Genomic DNA, 21,645 nt, shown 5'->3' with positions numbered 1-21,645 from the left:
GCGGGGCTTTGTTGTTGGGATGGGAGGCGTTCATGTGAAGAACGGAATCACCATGGGCGGTTGTAGATACCAACCCAAACTAAACCAAACCCAATGCAGTAGAGCGAGGAGGAGAGCGTGGCCGATGCTTGACAACGGAGTGGCACGCGACAATAGTCCCCATGGGGTGGGTGGGTGGGCAGGGCAGGGCAGGTGGGCAGGGTGGGAGGGTGGGTGGGAGGGTGCATGGGAGGGTGGTGGGGAGGGTGTGTGGGAGGGTGCGTGGGCTACATTCAAGAGCACCCAAAAGGTGTAGCCAGGCACAGCGGAACAGCAGGCGCGCCGTTGCAGACGTCCGGTGGGTGGACGGGTGGGTGGGTTTTGAATTCTCGCGCGGGCGCCACCCCCAGATCCCTTTCCAGTTGGTACTTACTTCCACACAGCCACACACAATCACACAGCCGCACGCCCCCCTCGCCGCCCGCACCGCGCCGCACCTGCTTTGCGCTGTTGATCTTGTGGGGCGTGGTGAACTTGTAGCTGTAGGCCCGGAGCCGCCCCTCCACGCCCGGCACGCTCATGAGGGCCAGGCACACCCGCTCCGCCTCCCCCAGCTCCTCCAGCGGCTTGCCTGCAGCATAGGAGGGGGGGTTACGTTGTTTATATTTGGATTATGTTCATGATTAGTCAAGGAAGTCGGGGTCGATTGTGGGTATGGGTGAGTCAAGCGTGATAAAGTGCCGGCGGGGGTTAGGGAGGGGCGTGAAACACGGCTAAGCAGACACGAGGGGGCCGGTGAGGGCGCGTGAGGGCCGGCAATGCAAACCTCTCCTGCGCGGCTGCGCCCTCCTCCCCCCTTTCTTATTGGCATCGGTGGTACCAATTCCCACAGTGGCCTGCATCCTCCTCCTTATGAACCCCCTGTTCCCTTGTCCGCCTGCCTGCCCGCCCTAAATAATCATGAATGTACCCCCCCTGGGAACTCGGCGCATTTCGGGAATGGGGACTTCTGCCGCGTGCCACACCGTTGTCAAGCATTGGCCACGCTCTCCTCCTCGCTCTATTGCATTGGTTTTGGTTTCGGTTGGGCTGGTATCTACAACCCCCCCTCACCGCTGTCGCGGTACGCCGCCAGTGCCGCGGCGTCGTCGGCGCTGGGCACGCACTGCAGCAGCGCGCCCACCGACTCCTCGTTGTCGAACACGCGCGGATCCAGCTGGACCACCCGCGAGCGCAGCTGGTCGACCTGGGTGAGGGGGGGAAGGGGGGGGGGGGTACATGCATTAAGTTTACGAAGGGGGGGGGATTGGTACAGAGAAGGAGCGAAGTAGACAGCAGGGGGGAGGGGGTGGCGGGGCGGGGGGCGTAAGATGGTCAGTCCTAATGCTTGGCCAGCAAAGTTTGGATCTCTTTCGTTGGACTCGGGCATACAATCCCCTCCCCCTACCTGCCTACGCCTTCATTTTGGGGCTGAGCCCCCCCAGCGAAGCGTTTCCCGTGCGTTCGTTCGTTCGTTCGTGCGTCGGCAAAACATAGCATACTGGCACAAACCGCGACTGCTACGTATTAGTATTTGTTAATGCCTATTGCATGTAAATAGGTGGCAGGGAAAATTCGGGCGGAGCGAGAAGTGCCTTGGCGCGTCCATGGAAATTGACTTTCGCGAGGTCGCGAGGAAAGCATCCGGTGCCCGCCGATATGCAGTCTATAAGGCAAACTATGTTGGCGGCAAGCAAAGCGGGGAAGTATATCGAAAGTCTTTGAGCGACTTGCGCTGCCATGCCTGCCGACGCGCCAGAATGCCGAGAAGCCCCGAGGTCGCCCCCGCCCCGCGCCTAGCCCTTTGAGCGTGGGGCGCCGGGGAGGTGTTGAGTATGGCAGGAGGCGAAAGAAATGCTTGGGGTGTTTGGGAACGTGACAAGGCACGCATGTGGCGCGGGAAATCCCGCACGGCCCCAACCCGATTGTCCCTAGCCCATGCGCCTGCGCGTCGTAGCGGCATGGAGGCTCTGACGGGGCGTTACACGCCTATTAGCTCCCAAGCGTACGGGGGCTCAGCCCATTTTCCAGCTGTACAAAGCTGACACCCCTTGTTTAATCAATTATGAATGTAACCCCACCCTAAACCTCCCGCGCACCTGGATCTTGATTTTGCTGCCCATGAGGATGGATATGTTGTAGGCGCGCTTGGAGTCGATGACTGCCTGCTGCGCCGCCTTGCCGCCCGCGGCCTTGGCGGGCGTGGCCTTGGCCTTGACCACCTGCAGGGGGAGGGAGGGGGGCGGAAGGCGAGACACACATGAGACACGGAAGAGGCGGAGGAAGGGGTGCTTGGGAATGGACATAGGCAGTGTGGATCATTCGGGCACTCATGGGGGGGGGGGGGGTTCCATGCATGTTGCATACGACGAGAGGGAGGGAGGGGAAGGCGTGGCTTGTTGGTGGGGGAAGCGGGCAAATGTGCGATGGGCGGGGCGGGGTGGGGCCGCAGGGACGGGTCACGCACACACCACAATTGGCACCTGGCTCCACGGCCAACCCCCCCCCCCCCCCCCACACACACCACCACCACCATCATCACCACTGCATCCACCTACGCATTTACACGACCCAAGCCCGCAAGTGAACCCTCCGCCCTCCAGCCTCCTCCCCCAAGCGCCCCTCCCCACGGGATTGGTTCAGAGTTAACCCCCACACGCCCCTCCCCACACGCCTCCATCCCCTCCCCCCACGCCCCTCCCCACACGCCTCCATCCCCTCCCCCCACGCCCCTCCCCACACGCCTCCATCCCCTCCCCACAGCTCCACGCCCCTCACCTGCGCAAACATCTCCTCCATCAGCGACCAGTCCAGCGTGGGCGGCCCCTCGCCGTCCCCTCCGCCACCCCCCTCCCCGCCATCCACCTCGCCAGCCCCCGCGGCCCCGGCGCCGCCCGCCGCCGCCACCGCCGCCAGCAGCTGTGCGCGCTGCGCCGCCCGCTCCGCTTCATCCGGTTCCACCCAGAACGTGTGGTGCAGTCGGGCGTAGGGGATGGTGTCCCAGTAAAGCTGCTTCATCTTCTTGGAGGGGGGCGGGACAGGCCGCGGCGTGTAGCGCACCGGCGGCGCCATCGGCGGCGGCGGCGGAGCCGTCGCCGGCCCCGGCATGGGCGGCGGCGGCGGCGGCGGTGCTGCCGCTGCCGATCCTGACGAGCCGTCCGCTAGCTGCATTGTTACCGGCGGCGGCGGCGGGCCGGGTGGTGGCGGCGGCGGCGCGCCAGCGCCGCGCCCGGCGGCAGCTCCGCTGCCGCCGCCCGGCGAGGACGCGGCGGGCTTGGTCGCGGCCGGCGGCGGCGGCGGCGGCGGGGGTGGCGGCGGCGGCGGCGGCGCAATGATCTGGATGATGGTGTCTTTTATAGCGACCATGTCTCGATCAAGCTGGGGATTGTCCAGGGCGGTGAGATCGGCGAACAGCATGATGAGACGCCGGCTCATCAACGCGTCCACAAAGCGGAGCATGAGCGGCCGGTTGGGCTCGGCCTGTGGGGGGTTACATGCATAAAGTTTACGAAGTGGGGGGGGGGTGTAAATACTAGCCCAAACTAAACCAAAACCAACGAAAACGGGAGTGCAGGCAGAGGGGGGGGGGTTGCATTCATAATTAAGTAAAAAGTGAAGGCGTAGGCAGGTACAGTAGCATACAAGACGCGGGGGGGAGTGCAAGGGGCGGAGGAGGGGTGCAGGAGGAGGGGTGCAGGAGGAGGGGTGCAGGGTTTGAGGTTGGGTGAGGGGGGCAGGGGTAAGAGGTTGGGAGGACCAATAAGGCCGGTGGTCCGTTGCACTAGTCCGGCACCGTTGGGTGCACATGCATACACACACCCACACCCACACCCACACCCACACACGCACCACCCACCCACAACCGCTCCCCTCCACCACCTGCCAACCCCCCCCCCCCCGCCAACTGCTGTCACCCCGCCGCTCGCTCACCTCGGGACTGGTGAGCGCGCCGCTCAGCAGCCGCACCACGTACGGCACAAGATCCGGATCAAACGCCTCGCTGTCCATATCCAGCAGATCCAACAGATCCAGAAGGTACTCCTGAGGGGGCAGCTCCTCGGGCTCGTCCGCTGGATCCGGATCCAAAGGCGCCGCCGCCGCTGACGGCGACGGCGGCGCTGCGGCGGCCGCGGCGGCCGCAGGCGCGGCTGCCGTTGGCGACGCAGACACCGGCGGCGGCGGCGGCGGCGGCGGAGGCAGCGGTTTGGCGTTGCTGGCGGGAGAGGCCGCCGCGGCTGGTGCTGCTGCGGCGGCGGCAGCTGCGGGCGACTCTTGTGTGGCACCGGCCGGGGCTAGGTCCGAGTCTGCGGCAGGAGCCGCGGCGGCGGCGGCGGCCTGCCTGGCAGCGGCCCGCGCACGCAGGGCTTCCTCCATGCTGTTTCCCGCAGGAGAGGCGGCGGCGGCGGCGGGTGGTTTGAACCCGGAAACCGGCGGCGGCGGCGGCCCCGGCGGCGGCGGAGGCGGCGGGCCACCGCCTGCGGGTCTGGCGACGCCAGCCACTGGGGGAGGCGGAGGGGGCCCCGGCGGCGGCGGAGGCGGAGGCGCGCCAGATGGCTTTGCGCCGCCAGCGACGGGTGGTGGCGGCGGCGGCGGCGGGCCCGGCGGAGGCGGAGGCGGCGGACCGCCGGCAGGCTTTGCCGCCACAGCCACAGGGGCGGGCGGCGGCGGCGGGGGTCCGGGAGGTGGCGGCGGCGGGGGTCCGGCCCGTGCAACGCCCGCGATTGGCGGCGGCGGCGGCGGTGGAGGCCCCGGAGGCGGCGGCGGCGGAGGCCCGGCACGCGGCGCCGCTGCGACGGGTGGTGGCGGCGGAGGCGGGGGCCCTGGCGGCGGTGGCGGCGGTGGAGCCGCCGCCGGCGCCGCCGGGCGTGGTGGTATCAACGGCGCAGCCTCCTGTTTGCCGTCCCGAGTGTCATCGCCGGCATCGTCATCAGCCGCCACGCCCCTCCGAGCGCGGAGCATGTCTGCAAGGGAGCCGCCGCCGCCACTTGCGGCGGCGGCGGCGGCGGGCCTCGCGCCGCCACCATTGGCCAATGACGGCGGTGGCGGCGGCGGCGCTGGCGGCGGCGGCGGCGCGCCACCCGCAATGGGCGGCGGCGGCGGTGGCGGCGGCCCCGGAGGTGGCGGCGGCGGAGCCGCGGCCTTGGACGGCCCCGCAATTGGAGGCGGCGGCGGCGGTGGCGGCCCTGGCGGCGGCGGTGGAGGTGGCGGCGCCGGGGCCAGCGGCGGCGGCGGTGGCGGCGGCATTCCGGGCCCCACCCACCGCAGCAGCACCCGGGTGTGGCTAGACCTGCCGCCGCGGCGCTCACGCCGGCCTGGCGAGAACCTGCCACGGCCCCCCTGGCTGCTACAGCCTCCCTCTGCCCCGCTGCTACTGCTGCTACTGCAGCTTTGCTCCGGGTCAGGCGACACAGACCGCCGCCGCCGCTCCTCATCCGCCTCGGCATCATACCCTTCATCGTACCCCACAGCCTCCACGAACCAACCGCCGCCGCCGCCGCCGCCGCTGCTACTGCTTATGCTGCGGCCAGCCGATAGAGGTGGCGGAGGTGGCGGCGGTGGAGGCGGCGGCGGTGGGCGAGGTGCAATCGGCGGCGGCGGTGGCGGCGGCGGTCCTGGAGGCGGCGGCGGAGGCGGCGCCGCTGGCCTTGCAACGGGCGGCGGAGGCGGCGGAGGTGGGCCCGGAGGTGGCGGTGGCGGCGCCGCTGCGGGCTTGGGTGCACCTGCAATGGGCGGCGGTGGTGGTGGCGGCGGCCCCGGAGGTGGCGGCGGCGGAGGTCCGCTGGCCGGCTTGGCACCGCCAGCGATAGGTGGCGGCGGCGGCGGCGGAGGGCCCGGAGGTGGCGGCGGCGGAGGTCCGCTGGCCGGCTTGGACCCGCCTGTCACAGGTGGCGGCGGTGGTGGCGGTGGCCCTGGGGGCGGCGGCGGCGGCGGTGCGCCCCTGGCGCCTCCGGCCATGAGGGGTGGCGGCGGCGGCGGGCCAGGTGGCGGCGGCGGCGGGGCACCGCCGGCCGGCCTCGCCGCCACTGCCACTGGTGGCGGCGGCGGCGGTCCTGGCGGCGGGGGTGGAGGGGGCTTGGCACCCGCAATAGCAGAGGGCGGAGGGGGCCCCGGCGGCGGAGGTGGCGGCGGCCGCGCGCCGCCCATCGGAGGCGGCGGCGGCGGCCCCGGCGGCGGGGGCGGAGCGCCGCCACCTGCTGCTGCCGACGGCGGCGGCGGCGGGCCAGGCGGCGGCGGCGGCGGCGGAGCAGCCGCAGTGCTGACGCCGGCACCGCTGCCACTCGCGCCACTGGCTGCCGCCGCGGCCACTCCCGCGGCGCTGGTGCTGGCGCTCCGCTGCGCCGCCAGAGCCCCCACGATGCTGTGCTTTTCCGGCAGCCCCAGCAATGCCAGCAGCACCTGAGTCACACCGCCGTCATGTGCGTGCGTGTTCGAGGACGAGGGGATGGGGTGGAGACAAGCAAGGAGTGAGGCACACATGGCACACGTGGGCACGCACGCATCTGGCAGGAGCCTGCCCGGCAACCCCTCGTCATGCCCACGTCCCCACTCCCCATCCCATAACACATAACCTTCACAGCCTCCACTAACTGTAAGCGATCCTGTCATCCTGGGATGCGTTTTGTGACTGCTTACACTAACCTGCACCAACCTCCACCAACCTTACCCCTACGCCACAAACCACACGTGCCCACGCCCTCACACGCCCTCACACGCCCTGGGAGGTGTTGGGTGGAGGCAAGGAGCAACTGAGGCACAGATTGCGTGCGCGCACGCACGCGCACACGCCCGGTACTCCCTCATCCTGCCCGCGCTCCCACTCCCGCTCCCCATCCCTCCCCACCAAAACCTCACCAACCTTCACCCTACCAAACTTTCTACCAACTTTACCCCTACGCCACAACACACACGTGCCCATGCCCTCACAGGCCCTCCCACGCCCTCCCACGCCTTCACGCCCCCCCCCGCATCGTCCCCCCCCGCCCCGCCTGCACTCCCGTTTTCGTTGGTTTTGGTTTAGTTTGGGCTGGTATTTACAAGCCCCCCCCCGCCCCCACCCCGCCCCGCACCTGTCTGTAGCTGGCGTCGCCCACCAGCAGCATGCGCCCCAGCAGCTCCAGTGCCAGGCGGGCCGTGTCGCCGTCCACGGGGCGGAGCAGCGAGGCGATCTGACATTGGGGGGGGGGGGGTGCAAGGATTGGTACAGAGAAGTGTAGCGAGGTAGACAGCATGTGTGGTGGTGGGGGGGGGAGAGGGGGGGCAGCTGTCAATGTGAAGAGCGGGGTCATTGAATCACAAGTATGAAGTGCAGACATCTTGTAGGGGGTGTAGAGAGTAGGTAGGGAGTGAGGAAGGAGGGTACCGTATGGGGGCATGCGGGCGGCGGCGGCGGCGGCGGCGGCCCCACGGCTGCTCGGCGTGTCGTGGACGGCGGCTGGTGACAACAACACCCCCAGCAGGAACCAACTCTTCATTCCGCCTTGCACGCACTGTCTTGCTCGCACGGCCAGCCGCCACGCCTCACACCCCCCCCCCACACACGATTCTTAATAATCATGAATGTAACCCCCCCCCCACACACACACACCGCTGCCCCCTCACCTGGCGCGTGAAGCCCCGCACGCGCAGCACAGCCTCCATGCCGCCGGGCTTGCCCGCCAGGCTGCGCACGCACGCAAGCGCGCCGCCCAGCGCCTCCGCCGCCTCCGCCGCGCCCTGCCGCGCGGGGGGCTCGGTGGCGCGGATGACGTCGTACAGCAGCCTGGCGCCGTCCAGCCTGGAAGGATGTCGCGTGGTGGTCGCGTTGTTGTGAGTTTTGATGGTTATAATGGTTCCGGAGTCGTTTATGTTTGGAAGTGTTTGCGCTGCTTTGTGCGTTAGGTGTAGATCGTATGTCGTGGTGGAGAGCTGGGGCGCAAGGACCTCCTTTCCGCCCGCCTACACACACGCGTCCACGCCTCCACGCTACCAAAACGGGACCTGCCACCCGCAGCCCCCCCACCCGCCACACCCAAACACCCACGCCCCCCCCCCCAACACACGCCCCCCAAACACACCCCCGCCGCACCTGACGAACATGTCGGTCCAGTCTGCGGAGCAGTAGTCCAGGCACTCGCGCAGGGCCGACAACGAGGCGGCGGTGGGCAGCCGCCGGACCTGCGTGTGTGTGTGTGTGTGTGTGTGTGTGTGTGTGTGTGTGTGTGTGTGTGTGTGTGTGTGTGTGTGTGTGTGTGTGTGTGTACATTCATGATTAGTTAAGGAAGTGGGAGACGGTAGACAGTCTTGGGGTGGGGAGGGATAGAGGGGGGCGGGGTAAGAGTGGGGCGGCCCCATCACAACCCCCTCACAGCCCCATCACAGCCCCCTCACCTGCACAATGATGGCCTCGGGCCCGGCAAAGGTGGTGTCGCCCTCGTCCGCAGCCGACCAGTCGGGGCGCGCGCGAGTGACCTGCGCGGAAAACGAGAGGGCAGCGGGCGGGCATGCAGGAACGTGTTAGCGCTACCTGACTCCAGGCGCTGTCCTCTCACCAGCGCTCCAGCATCACCGTATACAACAGCCCCTCGTGCTCTTAAGCGCATGACCCTGCGCGCTCCAGGCGCCCGGCCCCCGCTTCCCCATGTCTCCGGTTGGCGGTACATGGAATGCTGAACACAGGCCTCCCCCTGAGGACAACCGTCGAGTGCCGCTCCCTTGTCAAAGCATAGGGCACGCTCTCCTCCCCACTCTGTTGCATTGGGTTCGCTCAAGCCTGGGCTGGTACCTACAACCCCTCCCGCTGCTCCCTGTCTCTAGTTGCTTGCGACGAACGCTGAACACATCCCTCTCCGGTTCAGTACCCGCTGCTCCCATTGGACGTCGACGCTTCATACGTGTGATTTAACCACTCCCTTCTCCACGTGGATGGCTATCCCTCCCGCCCCCCTCACCTCCAGAACGTACAGCGCCTTGCACGCCACCAGCACATCCGCCGACACGCCGCGGCGCCCCACCAGCGACACCCAGTTCTGTGGGCGGCGACGGAAAAGCGGGGCGGCGGCGGCGGCGGAACAGCGGGGTCGCGTGCGTGCGCGTTGGAAAGGAATTGTGCGCAACACAGGCGCCAGGGCAACCCCGATGCAGAGCTCAACCTTCAACCCCACGCCACTCCAGAGGCCTCACGCACCTTGGCATCCGCCTACCCCAACACCCGCCCAGTCGTCCCCAAGGTCCTGGGTCGTGGTTCACTTGGGATTGAAACAAACCAACCCCTCCCCCCTGCCCCCTGCCCCTCGTCTCTACTCCCCTCCCCCCGTCTCTGACACCTCCCCTCCCTCCTGCCCCTCTCCCCTTCCCTCCCCTTCCCTTCCCTTCCCTTCCCTTCCCTTCCCTTCCCTTCCCTTCCCTTCCCTTCCCTTCCCTTCCCTTCCCTTCCCTTCCCTTCCCTTCCCTTCCCTTCCCTTCCCTTCCCTTCCCTTCCCTTCCCTTCCCTTCCCTCCCCTCCCCTCCCCTCCCCTGCCCCTCCTCCTCACCGCCAGTGTGGCCCGCATGCCCTCGCTGAAGTGATCGGGGTACTTGTCCACGTACGCCGCCGCCCGGTCGAACTGCTCACACAGAGAGCTGGTCACCAGACCGCCGTCGAACTTGCCTGCAAGAGGAAGGGAGGAGGGGTTGCATTCATGAGAAGTTTAAAAACGCAGTAGACGGTGATAATCTTTGGGGACAGCAGGGGGGAAGGAGAGGGGGGGTAAGTCGTGCATGAAGAACGGATTGGTCAAATCAGTGTTCAAGTCTGAAGTGCCGACGTCCAGTGGGGGGATGGTGGGCGGGGGTAGCCGTCCATGCCATGGGGTGCACACGGTTGCGCCCCTGACCCAAGCCCCTTTTGGCTCTGGTACCTTGCATGCCTGCTGACAACGCCCCCTGAGGCCCTGACCCTGCAGCATGTTCATATGCCCAGACACCCCCGAACTAGCCCGGACACCCAAGTCTCCGGGCCCCCGTTCACTGATCACCAAACTAACCCTGACACAGTGACGCCCCAACCCCCGGCCCCCCGCACCTGACAGCACATCCAACTGCCCCACCACCGGCCCAATGGGCTCCACCGTATAACTCGGCCGCGCAGCAGCAGCCGCAGCCGCAGCCGCAGCCTGCGCAGCCGCAGCCGCGGCGGCCGCCTGCGCCTGCGCGGCCGCGGCGCTGCCGCCGCTGCCCGCACCGCCGCCGCCCCACCAACGAAAGAACGAGCTGCGCGTCTGCTGCTGCTGCTGCTGTTGCTGCTGTACAGCCGCCATGGACGCCTTTGCGGGGCTGGGCCCGGCCGATGCAGGCGCACTTGCCGCCACGTTCACGGGGACCGTGGCCGCGCGGCCCGACCGCACCGAACCGCCGCCTCCTCCTCCCCCGCCAGCCCCTGCCCCTGAACCAGCCGCTCCGGACGAGCCAGGCACCACGGCCGAGCTGCGGCCCGCAGCGGCGGCAGAGCCCCACGCCGTCGCGCCGCCCGACAGGCCGCCGCCGGCGCCCACAACCTGCCCGCCGCCGCCGCCGCCGCCTCCCGCCGCCAGCGCCGCCGCCACCGCCGACGCCTCGACGCTTTGCCGCCGCGTATACGAACCGGCGCTCGGCTGCGGCCCCTGCTGGTGGTGCTGCTGCAGGGCTGCTAGGGAGATCACCGAGTTGGCCAGAGACGACGACCCCACCGACCCCGCCACAGACGGCGGCCCGCCACCAGCGCCGGCTCCCTCCCCGCCGCCCCTGCCCGGGTTCAGTGGCTCGTGCTCCCCAGGCCCGTCCTCAACGCCGCCGCCGCCAACAGCGACACCGCCGCCGCCGCCGCCGCCTCCGCCGCCGAATCCGTAGCCGTAGGAGGCGTACTCCCCCACCGAGGTGCGCATGGAGGGCGAGGGCGACACCGAGCGGCCGGGGGTGCCCGGGGGGGAGGAGGCGCTGCTGCGGGGCGCGGCGCCGTAGCCGCCCGTGCCGCCGTGCCGCGGGTGCATGTGGCCGTGGCCATGCCCGTGCCCGTGCCCCCCTGCCACGCCACCGTGGCTGTAGGTGTGCCCGTGGTGGCCGTGTGCCGCGGCCGCAGCCGCGGCGGCGGCCGTGGCGGCGGCGGCGCCGTGCACGCCGGCGGCGCCGGCCCCGGCCGCCAGCGGCACGATGGTGGAGATCCACTCCTTGCGGTCGTCGCCCGACTGGCTGGCTAGGTGCCACCTGCGTGCACGTGTACGTGTAGTGTGCGGGGCCGGGTCAATGTTGCATGTACCGTATCATGAAGGGAGGAGTCGTTGCGCCACCACCACCACCACCACCACCACCACCACCACCACTAACACCACCAACACCCCACCCCGCCGCCCCGCACCTGGTCTTGTCCTTGAACTCCAGTGTGAACTTGAAGCGGCCCTGCTGCTCCAGAATGTCCTGGGGAGGAGGAGGCGGCGGAGGAGGAGACATGCGTGCGTGTGTCGGGAGGAGGTGAGCGTGTGTGGGGACGGTGAGTGGAGTTGTGTGTGTGGGGGGGGTTGGAGGGTGTAGGCCCAGAACAGCGGCAACGGTGCGCGGCCGGACAACGCCCGTTGCCGCATTGTTCCCCAACAGCCCTCATGCCCCTTCCCGCCGTCTGCAGCGGCACCGCCCCCATCCAGCACCATCCCCTACCACCATCATCCCCTCTGCCTGCCTCGCGGCCCGTCACGCCCGGCCGACCCAGAGCGCTCACCAGCACTCGGCAGCCGGGTAGCGGCATGACCTTGTCCGGCCTGGCATCGATCTGCAGCATGTGCATTCGTGGGAGCCACACACGCCCTGGTCAGCGCAGGTGTCATCGCTGCAGATAAAGCGGCGGAGCCGATTGGCTGTGCGGATGTGAAGGTGCCGTGCGGCTAGCATGCGCGCCACGCGCCGGCAAACCCCACACGCCCTCCCTCCTCGGTGTGGGGAACACTGCAGCCCCGAGCCCCACTCCGGCAGCGCCACAGACCTTCTCCTGGTAGTAGAGCGCGATAGCAGGCTCCTCGCCAGCGAATATGACGTAAAAGTGCTTACGCCAGAAGCTCCAGGTATCTGCAACACCCCCGCACCGCCACCCCCAACCATCATCCGCGTCAAGCGTGGGCCCTGCGCTACTGTGTGCTGTCTGGCGAGTCCTAACTGAACCGCCCCCAGCCATGTTAAGTGAGTCCATGCGTAGGTTACCTTGCTTCCACAGCAGTCCTGACTTCACTGCTAAGGAGGGTTGCAAACTGGAAATCGGCATTCTGTCTCTTCCAGCTTAGGCCCCCGGCCATCACGTCCCGGCCGGGAGCCCACTATTCAGCCACTGTACTGATTGCGACAGGGAGACCTACACAATCATGCAAGTTGTGCGGAGGAGCTGTCGAGCTGGAGCAGCAAGGTGCGCGCGGTCTGTGTCCTGATAAAAAGATAATGCGTGAACATTCATTACAGTCAACTTAACAAGACCTGACCCGGTACAACAAGCAAACGCCCCTCGGCATGGAAGCGCCAAAAAAACTTGCGTTGATCGCGGTCAACCCCCGCCCCGCCTTGCCAAGCGTTCCCATACTTGTATACGGTATGCATTATGAGGTACTGACACGCGTGTGGTATGCAGACTGACATAGCACTGTCGACAACATTTGCAAGTGACACGAGCCCTTTCAGCTCCCTCGCTGAGGAGTAGTCATCCCCTATCACCGCTAACCTAGCTCGATTTCACAGCTGTCATGGCGCAAGACTGGAGCCTCAAAGGCGCCGGGGCTGCCAACCTGGTCTACGCCTACTGCGGCGAGGACGAGCGCCTGGTCAGTCCTGGGAATATGGTCACTGGCGCGCGCCCCCGCAACCTACCTGCCGCTCCTCTGCCACCTGCCTCTGCCACGTTCGCATGCACCCGTCCACACGCTGCTGAACCTGACTCCCCCGACCCCGTTGCGCTTCCCCCCCGAATCCCACTGAATCCATCCCCCCAGAGCGGCCACGTACTGCGGGTGCGCAAGGGCACCGCGCACGCCGCCTCAGAGGTGGACATCGCGCTGTGGGAGGGCGTGCTGGTCCACAAGCCGGGTGCGTAGGCGTGTGGGACCGTGGCTGCGTGCATGGATGGGTGCACTTTCACAGCTGCGGAGCGTGTCGAGCTGTCTGACGCAAGTGGGCGGATGTGGGTCAGGCCCAGGGTCAGGCCGGGCCCGGCTGTGTATGTGGCAGGGCAGCACACGACGGCTCCGTGCCGCGGCCCTGCTGGCCCCTCTCCTACCGCGTAACCCCCATCCCCTGCACATGCATGCGCACCGTTTCCTTCCCACATCAACACCAAACCCAAACAAAAATGCAACATCCAGCACCAACAACCCCACAACAACACACAACGAAACAACTTGCCTCCGCGGCCGCCTCAGGCGACGCTGCGGGTCGGGAGCTATCGTACGTGGCTGACGTCATGGCTCCACTGCTGGGCCGCCAGTACGTGTTCCCGGGGGTGAGCGAGCGTGGGGATACATGGGGGGAGGGAGGGAGGGAGGGACAGAGGGAGAGAGGGAGGGAGGCGAATGGATGGGGGACACGCACAAAGGTGAGAGAGGGGCAGCGGGCACTGGTCAATACGGGGAATCCAGGGAAAGAGAGGCGGTGTGAGTTGCAAGGGGCCAAGGTCGAAGGCTGAGCCCAGCGCCTCTGGATGAGGGTTTTGCCTCTGATGTGGCAGCAGGAAGCACGTCTCAGTCTGCGACTGGGCCTGCAGTGTTCGGTTGTGAAACTTGCCCAGCCAACCCACCACGGCGTCCCATGCACCTGCCAAACTGTGCCAAGCCCCTCCCCCTGCGCCCCGCCTCCTCCCTTCCCCTTCCCTTTCCTTTCCTTTCCTTTCCGCCGCCCAGATCCCCTGCCGCCTGCCAGTCGACATGCGCGAGGCCATGCGGCCGGGCGGCAGCAGCGACCACTTTCCCGCCCTACTGCAACCCGACCACACCCTACTGCAGGCAGCAGATGAGAGGCGCGAGCGAGGGCGCGTGCCATGCGGCGTATGCCGCCTCATATCTGCGGCTGGCACGAGGGCACCACGGTACCCCGAGGTGCGCATACTGGACTTGTCGGGGGGGAGATGGCCAGGGGAAAGAAAGATGTTTGTTGGTTTGCAGCAGTTTGCTTAAATGACGTTTTCATGAATAAAGATTGAAGCAATGGGAACATAGCACTTTACGTAGCGGCAAACGGAGCTGTATGGACGGAGCGAGGACCCGGATTGGTCTCCGAGAAACAACATCCATGCCAATCCCAACTTTGCGCCGAGCCGCCCCATTTAAGAACGTAGATTACGCAGGAAATGAACCCCGCTGAACCCTAAGATCCGTCCGGACGAGGAGCAGGTGGTAGCCATGGTGACCATTCGCGAAGCCCTGCTCTCGGTCGTGGGAGAGAGCGCCGCCTCCATCCAGCCAATTGTCGAGGCCCTTGCCGAGCTAGGTTTTGACGAACATGAACAAGTCGGCACAGCCTTCAGTTTGCTAGAAGCGGACCAAGCGGCAGGCCTCACTGTTCGGCAGCAGTTGACGCTAAAAGCTGCCATTCAAGGTGCGCTATTCTTTTGCATGCCTCTGGCCAGAGAGATGGGCATTCGAGGAGGGGGTTGCGAAGTTCTGCCTGACCTAGGCGCGGCTCTTGTCCTCCTCGCACCCAACCGGGACGCTCGCTTGTCGTGCAGCTGTGGCGGTTGACCTGGGCGCGCGGAGCGCGACAAGAGCTGGTGAGTTGGTTGGCAGTGGGAGTCGGTATTTCTGAAGAGCTTGTGCGCGCCTGGAACTAGCAACCACCGCCGCCACCACTGGAGGCAAGGGCAGCAGCCACCAAAGCCACGACCAAACCACCAGCACCAGCGCTCCCCCTGGCCCGCCGACGCCCTGGACAAGTTGCGGTGCCACCTAAAGTCGGTGACCGCCAAGGACTGCGGCGTGATGGTCACCCTGCAGCACGCCGCGCCCGCCACAGCCCTCGCAGCCGCCGCCGCAGCCGCCACCGCCACCGCCGGCAGCACCGCCGCCGCGCCCGGGGCCGCATTGGCAGGGCCCAAGCCAGACCGAACTGGTTTACCTCATTTTACACTACTAACCTCATCTTCATTCCTTTGCAAAAGCTAGCTGCAGCAAATACTAATGAGGCAGCCAACGCTCATGGAGAGGGATTAGGACTGAACGTGGAGCAATTTGCCTGAGCCAGTGCCTGAGCGCAAGCCCTAGGTGTTCATCAGTCCCGCGATTCAGCCACCAAAGCGGGGAGCAGAGTTTGCTGGTCATCGCGGGCATCTACCTCTGTCGCTGTGGGCACAGTTGCGCGGATCCCACATGGTCACGCATGGACTTCAAGCACTTGCAGCGGCATCGCAGAATCTAATCTGCTTGCCCTCGACTGTTCCCGTTCCGTGCAGTCTCGGAGTCGGAGTTGATTACGGGGTCGATAACGTACTCTTTCACGTCCGCCAGAGATTTCCTTCGCAACTATGAGCCCCGTCGGTTGGAGCTGCTGCCGAGCGCGTCATCACAGACGATGGGCGTGAAGTGTCAGGTGCCGTCGGCGGTCGAGCCCTGGCACACGTTCGACACGGATTGCTGGGCGCTACTTCGCGTGCTGCCGGAAGGCGGCCCTCCGGTCAAGGTGGCGGTGCGGGCGCCGAAGTTCGCCACTGTGAGCAACGAGAACAACCTGCAGTTCGAGCTCCTTACCCACCTGCTACAGCCGCTTGAGCTAGCCTTGACGGAGACGGACGACTTCTTCCAAGCCCTTAGCCCAGCACCAGGAGTGAAGAAGGGCATGACATCAGGTGGGGCTCAAGCAACCTTAAATGGTATCGCTCGCTCGCACTATAGCGCCTGTAGGGTTGGTGCTGTGGACATATTTTACGAGTGTGTTCTACTGTGTGCCTCTTCCTGTCTTCCTGTCACCATTGCAGCACGCAGTGACTTCGTGCTGCAGTCCCGTGCCAACAACGAGCTGCTGGTGGCGATCGAGGTGAAGACATCAGCTGTGTTCTGTGTGCCTAAAGGAAGCAACTTGCCAGACATGTATGCGGCCGCTGTCAAGGACACCAAGAACAGCAAGAACAACAACATCGTCAAGTGCGTGAGCCAGCTGTTCAGCTATCTCGACGTTGTGCCGTTCGGCGTGGTGGTGACGGACCAGCAGCTCTTCTGCATGCGGCGGGAGGGCACCGTCCTGCTGTGCAGCCCCAGCATTCCCCTGGCAGGGTATGTGCTTTGCCTGGCCAAACGAGGGCGGGGGCACCCCCGTGCAGCAGAGCTGCAGGAGGCATCTTCTGCTGCAACTGCAGCACGGAAGGAGCTTGAGGCGTCTGGCGGGCGCAGTGCGGACTCACTGACCGCAGTGGCGGCGCTGTACAGCCTGGCGAAGATGTCCCAGCGGTGGTGGACGCAGCAGCCCTCTGGCGGAGTGGGGCAGCACAGCAACAGCAGTGATGGTGGCGGCGGAACTGCAGCATCCAAGCCCGCTACGCTCCTGCCGACTGATGCAGAGAGCGAGTGCACCTCCAGCCAGCTCTTCCCGGGCCGCAGCTTCGACCCCAGGGTTCCGGGCGGAGTGCCTCCTTCCTTGGGGAGCGCATGCCTGGGCGTCGTGCTGCAGGGGGCTGTGGGCGGCCGCGCAGCAGCCGTGAAGCTGGTGGACCTGTGGCGGGGGCCGGAGGGCAAGGAGGCGCTGCAGGTGCGGTTGGGTCTTCGGACATGTAATGCGGGAAAATGGTAACTTAGTCATCCCAAGGCGTGTATCACCCATGTTACGGGCGACCTGTAACACGGGTGATACACGCCTTGTGACGACTAAGTTACCATTTTCCCTCGTTACAGGACAATGCAGGTGGCATGATGGCGGGTTTGCGGCTGCTGGGTCGCCATGGGGTGTTGGCTTTTTCCCCTGCTCCACGTCCATGGCCTGCGGGGGTCCCACCCACTGACCGCCCGCCAGTCCTCCATTCAAATGCTCAACACTTGTCGCACCCAAGCCTGCATCATGTTCCCTCCCTGGGCCTGGCCCTGGCCCTGTCGCTGTGTAGCACGAGGCGCGGATCTACCAACTGCTGCGGCCGGTGCAGGGCACCCACGTGCCGGAGCTCCTGGGCTTCGGCACCTGCGACGGCTGGCAGTATTTCCTGGTGCGAGCGAGGGCGAGGCGTGGGAGGCGTTGGGTCGGACGTGGCTTTAGGCGCCCCGTCGCGGCACCTGCCTCTGCGGCAGCAGCCCAGCAGCAATGTCACAGTCGTCGGGACCCTGCCTGCCTGTCTTGGGCCCTGCGCTCGCAGGCCACGAGCCTGGAGGGCCCGGCGCTGAGCAGCGAGGAGGGCTGGGCGTTGGGCGAGGAGGTGACCTGCGCGGCCGCCTTCGCTGCCCTGGACGCGGTAAGAGATACTAGGAGGGAGCAAGGGCAGTGGCGCCTTGCTGCCCCGCGGCAAGCCCAGCGACGACAGGCTGCGTGTTTTTACGTGCTGCCCCCGCCCCAAATGCTGCCCCGTGCGCCGCACCTTACTGAGGCCAAACTGCACGCATGGCATGCAGGTGCACCGGTGCGGAGTCCTGCACGGCGACATCGCACTGCGGAACTTCGTCCTGGCTGCGCCGCCGGCGGGCGGCGGTGGCGGCAAGCAGGACTGGCGCAGCGGCAGCCAGGAGGCCAGCTCTGGGCAGCAGGCGCAGCGGCAGCCGCTCGTCCTGCTCCTGGACTTCGGTGAGGCTGAGCACCACAAGAAGATGCTTTTTCAGTCCGCTATACTGCAGCCTTATTCTCTAGTCAGTCTTCTGGCCCACAAGCCCCAACATCCGGCCCAGTATTCCGCGTGCTTTTGCGTCTACCAATTCCCTCGTTCGCTTTCTCCTGCTTTCAGGGCTCGCCCAGTCGGTGGCCGAGGCGGCCGAGGAGCAGGGCGAGGAGCCCGCCGAGCTCATCGGGCGGGAGAGGATGGAGCTGCGGGACCTGCTGGACTGGGAGCCTCCTTCCTCCCTTCTCCCGCTGGCGGCGGCTGCCTCCGGCACCTACGCGTCCTCGGGTGCGGGGGCCGCAGCGGCCCTGGGGGGCGGCGGTGGCGACCGGCCCCAGCTGCAGCCGCCCGGCTTGCCAAGCCCAGGAGAGGCGCCAGGCCGCTCGGCAGCGGCAAGCAGGCCGGGCAGTCCCGCCGGTAGCGACGGAGCGGGGCCGCTCTCGGCCTTCCTGCCGCCGCGGCCGCTGCAGCCTAGGCCGCACGGCAGGCCCGGCGGGTGGCGCCAGCAGCAGCAGGGTTTCGCCCGGCCTCGGACGTCATTGGCGCCACGCGTTGATGGAGGCTTCAGGGCGTCCCGCCTGTCGCTGCGGCGGCTGACATAAAGGTACGGTAAGGGTTTGGCATGTCTGTACACAACGCAGTTTAGGAACAAACGTGACTTGGCTCTCTCATGGGGGCCTCAATGATATTAAACTGCGCTGCTGTCCTCGCTGGCTATCGCAGGTTCACGACGGATGGCTGCGGCAGGGACGCGGGGGCTTGCAGTGGCGGCTGCTGGCGGCCGGGGATGGCGGCGGTCGCCCCCCCCCCCAAACTTGCGGGCGCCCTCGCTGGGCGCCGCGACCAGCGCTGCAGTGGCTGAGGCGAAGGCGGCCGTGGCCGAGGTCCTGGGCGGGTGGCAGGGGGCCGAGGGGCTTTTACGTCGTACGGCGGAGGAAGAGCGCAGCAGTGGAGGCGGGGCGCCGCCGTGGCCGCGCAGCGAGTGTCGGCGAAGACCCTCGAGCGACGGAGGCAGCACCGGCGGCAGCAGTGGCAGCGGTAGGTGGCAGCTCTTGGGGGAGGCAGTGGCAGCGGTTGCGTGGTCGACATTGATGGATACGCCGCTTGCGGCCTCGCTCCCTGGCGGTGGCGGCCGCCGCCGAGGAGGCGGACAGCAGGCGGGTGCGGGTGCGGGTGCGGGTGGCGTTGCCGCCGATCGGGCCGCTAGCCGCCGCCCTGGCCTTGAGGCGGCGCTGGCGGGGGTGCAGCGCAACCACGGCACGCGGGGCCTTCCGCTGCATGCCTGGCCCGGGAGCCGGTGGGCGCCACCGCCTGCCTCTCGGCAGCAGAGGCGGTGGCGGCAAAGGCGGCAGAGGCTTACGACGGCAGCCGTTGCCCGCGCGGGGGTGGAAACGGAGGCGGGGGCGATGGTCGTGGCGTGCAGCTGCCACTGGTCCTCTTGGGGGCCTGGAGGGGCGCGGGGCGGAGTGGGCTGGACGCGGCTACTGGCGCGGCAGTGGAGCTGTATGGCGGTACGGCGGCGACGGCGACCTGTGCACCGCCTCTGCGTGCGTATGTGTGTCGGGGCTACTGTGGCTGCGGCACGGCTTGGCGACAGCTCCCGTCTGCGGCGCCCACGCCGCGCCGTCAGCAGTCGGTTGAGTCGGCAACTGGCTCGGAGCATTCGGAGGCATTGGCCCAGCGGCGCAGCGGCTGCTGCGTCGGCAACTGCGCGGAGGCGCTGAGCTTGCCGTGCGCATTGTGCAGTGCCGTCCAGCTGGCCCACAGACCGCAGCACGTGTTCGGCTTGGTGGCGGTGGCGGGATATGGTGCGGGCGTAGGAGGAGGCGGCCCGAGGGCCTGGCACAATAGCTATGGCGGCGCGTGTCCGCGCCCTCCAACGACTCGCCCCTGCACGCCGACAGAGTCATTGTGGTGTCGCTGGGTGGGTGGGGCGGGGGGGTAGTTTTTCCCAGAAACCAAAAGCATCGGGGGGAATGTGGGGGTGTGTGTGGGGCGGATGAGGGGGAGGAGAGGGAAAGGGGGAGGGAGGGGGAGGGAGCGTGAGTACAGTTGCGTACTTGTCAGAGACGAGGGCCGGAAGGCACTATGTCCCAGCCTTGGGGGGGAACACCTAAGCTACCGTAACATACGTCTGCAACCGGCCCCAGAAATCCGCCACAATTTCTAAGACCAATCCGAAGCACGAGGGCAGACAGCAACATGCGTCGGTCCTCCAAACCACACGGTGCCGCCCCAAGTCCATGGCCGACAAGGCAGCCAGACACACGACATCCCACACCGGCTGCAACACCCCCTCGGGCGGGCGAACCAGCCACAGGTGCGCACGCGTAAAGACATGCGCAGACACGTCTGGCTCAGCCCCCAGGGCACTACCCGTGCTCTCCCGCAACGTCAGCGCCATCCGGCAATCCCAGAGCCAATGGCGCCGATCACCATCCAGAATATCAGCAGCACACGCGTGGCAGGGGTCCACACCGTAAGTCCACAGCTGGCACGTTTGGCAGCAATCTGCGGGACGCCCAGCACGCATTTTAGGGCTGAGCCCCCCCAGCGAAGCGTCCCGGAAGGGGGGCCGAAGCCCCCCCGGACAGCCCCGGATCACCCCTATCCGTCTGTGCGTGCGTGCGTGCGTGCGAGAGGGCCTTTGCGCGTCCATGAACAATTGACTTTCGCGACAACTGTTTCATAAATAGTGAACCTTTAATCTGGCTCGATAGCAGCGCGGTGCGCCGGTTTTTGGGCTGAGCCCCCGAAGCGAAGCGACTCGCGGGGGCGAAGCCCCCCAGGACCGCCCCTGTCCGTGGGCCCTGCGCTACTGTGTGCTGTCTGGCGAGTCCTAACTGAACTGCCCCCAGCCATGTTAAGTGAGCCCATGCGTTGGTTACATTGCTTCCACAGCAGTCCTGACTTCACTGCTAAGGAGGGTTGCAAACTGGAAATCGGCATTCTGTCTCTTCCAGCTTAGGCCCCCGGCCATTACGTCCCAGCCGGGGGCCCACTATAAAGTCACTGTACTGATAAAGTCACTGTACTGATTGCGACAGGGAGACCTACACAATCATGGAAGTTGTGCAGAGGAGCTGTCGAGCTGGAGCAGCAAGATTCGCGCGGTCTGTGTCCTGATAAAAAGATAATGCGTGCACAGTCATAACAATCAATATACAGGGATTTGCAAAGTGATTGGCGGGTGCGGAGGGCCGAATGGCACACAACTTCGCCGGAAACTTTGCACAAGTCCAATTGTGCACAACCGATTGTGCACGATTGCTTCGCTCCCACCCCAGACACAGTAGGCGTACATTACAGTACAGCACTCGCGTGCGCTCCCAATTTAAACCCTTTCTGCAAGTTTGTTCCATTTACCCGGTCCAAGTCAACCATGCCGGCCCTGCCTGGGTGGCTGAAGGTTGACGTTTGAGGTTTGGGCTTGTGCAAAGTTTGGGCTTGTGCAAAGTTTTCGGATGACTCGGCGCGCGATGTGACCCGAATTGTGCACAAGCCCCGGCCGAAACGCGCACCAAAAACACGCCAATCACTTTGCAAATCCCCGTAACAAGACCTGACCCGGTACAACAAGCAAACGCCCCTCAGCATGGAAGCGCCAAAACAACTTGCGCAGGGATGGGGGCGATTTGAAAGCCCGCCGCAGGCGGGCGAAATTTTTTTGGGATTTTCGCCCGCCTGCTAGCGAAATTATTTCGCCGGTGAACCCCAAAACTTTTCGCCAGCACTTTCGCCTGTCCATTGACCCAGCCATTGCCGCATAAAGCCGTCTTCCAGGACGTTCCACGTGTGCATAGGCCCCCGCCAAGTCATTTCTTGATTGTGAAGGGCTTACTAGGCCCAGGTTGTTGCTTGAGTCTGGAAGAATTGCGTGTCGGCGA

The 21,645-nt window shown here is 66.4% G+C and overlaps 4 protein-coding genes across 4 annotated transcripts in view; 3 read left to right on the top strand and 1 right to left on the bottom strand.

The window, feature by feature from the left end:
• The window catches only part of CHLRE_04g229163v5 (uncharacterized protein), an 18,682-nt gene extending 6,350 nt beyond the window's left edge, over positions 1 to 12,332 (bottom strand). Inside the window, exons 1-16 of the mRNA XM_043062072.1 lie at positions 12,199 to 12,332; positions 11,984 to 12,066; positions 11,723 to 11,773; positions 11,366 to 11,424; positions 10,058 to 11,214; positions 9,528 to 9,643; positions 8,946 to 9,023; positions 8,386 to 8,466; positions 8,084 to 8,172; positions 7,618 to 7,792; positions 7,086 to 7,184; positions 3,949 to 6,414; positions 2,797 to 3,498; positions 2,118 to 2,240; positions 1,093 to 1,225; positions 481 to 610 (exon numbers count right to left, since the gene is read on the bottom strand). Of these exons, the coding sequence (XP_042925424.1) occupies positions 481 to 610; positions 1,093 to 1,225; positions 2,118 to 2,240; positions 2,797 to 3,498; positions 3,949 to 6,414; positions 7,086 to 7,184; positions 7,618 to 7,792; positions 8,084 to 8,172; positions 8,386 to 8,466; positions 8,946 to 9,023; positions 9,528 to 9,643; positions 10,058 to 11,214; positions 11,366 to 11,424; positions 11,723 to 11,773; positions 11,984 to 12,066; positions 12,199 to 12,259 (5,603 nt within the window). The 5' untranslated portion in view covers positions 12,260 to 12,332. The remainder of the gene's footprint in view (positions 1 to 480; positions 611 to 1,092; positions 1,226 to 2,117; positions 2,241 to 2,796; positions 3,499 to 3,948; positions 6,415 to 7,085; positions 7,185 to 7,617; positions 7,793 to 8,083; positions 8,173 to 8,385; positions 8,467 to 8,945; positions 9,024 to 9,527; positions 9,644 to 10,057; positions 11,215 to 11,365; positions 11,425 to 11,722; positions 11,774 to 11,983; positions 12,067 to 12,198) is intronic.
• Positions 12,333 to 12,432: 100 nt separating this feature from the next.
• On the top strand, positions 12,433 to 14,258 carry CHLRE_04g229100v5 (uncharacterized protein). Its single transcript, XM_043062071.1, has 4 exons — positions 12,433 to 12,806; positions 12,975 to 13,068; positions 13,401 to 13,480; positions 13,878 to 14,258. The coding sequence occupies exons 1-4, from the start codon at positions 12,729 to 12,731 to the stop codon at positions 14,148 to 14,150; spliced, it is 525 nt and encodes a 174-aa protein (XP_042925423.1). The 5' UTR covers positions 12,433 to 12,728; the 3' UTR covers positions 14,151 to 14,258.
• Positions 14,259 to 14,322: 64 nt separating this feature from the next.
• CHLRE_04g229050v5 (uncharacterized protein) lies at positions 14,323 to 18,758 on the top strand. The gene is made up of 9 exons (XM_001692298.2): positions 14,323 to 14,571; positions 14,702 to 14,743; positions 15,422 to 15,814; positions 15,944 to 16,710; positions 17,060 to 17,158; positions 17,306 to 17,401; positions 17,559 to 17,727; positions 17,885 to 18,362; positions 18,482 to 18,758. The coding sequence occupies exons 1-8, from the start codon at positions 14,376 to 14,378 to the stop codon at positions 18,358 to 18,360; spliced, it is 2,238 nt and encodes a 745-aa protein (XP_001692350.2). The 5' UTR covers positions 14,323 to 14,375; the 3' UTR covers positions 18,361 to 18,362; positions 18,482 to 18,758.
• A 54-nt stretch (positions 18,759 to 18,812) lies between these two features.
• Positions 18,813 to 19,888, top strand: CHLRE_04g229026v5 (uncharacterized protein). The gene has a single exon (XM_043062070.1). The coding sequence runs from the start codon at positions 18,850 to 18,852 to the stop codon at positions 19,480 to 19,482; it is 633 nt and encodes a 210-aa protein (XP_042925422.1). The 5' UTR covers positions 18,813 to 18,849; the 3' UTR covers positions 19,483 to 19,888.
• The last annotated feature ends 1,757 nt before the right edge of the window (positions 19,889 to 21,645 follow it).

Source organism: Chlamydomonas reinhardtii, chromosome 4 (assembly GCF_000002595.2).
Source record: "Chlamydomonas reinhardtii strain CC-503 cw92 mt+ chromosome 4, whole genome shotgun sequence".
Taxonomy (NCBI): domain Eukaryota; kingdom Viridiplantae; phylum Chlorophyta; class Chlorophyceae; order Chlamydomonadales; family Chlamydomonadaceae; genus Chlamydomonas; species Chlamydomonas reinhardtii.
This window is presented reverse-complemented; position numbering and strand designations above follow the sequence as displayed.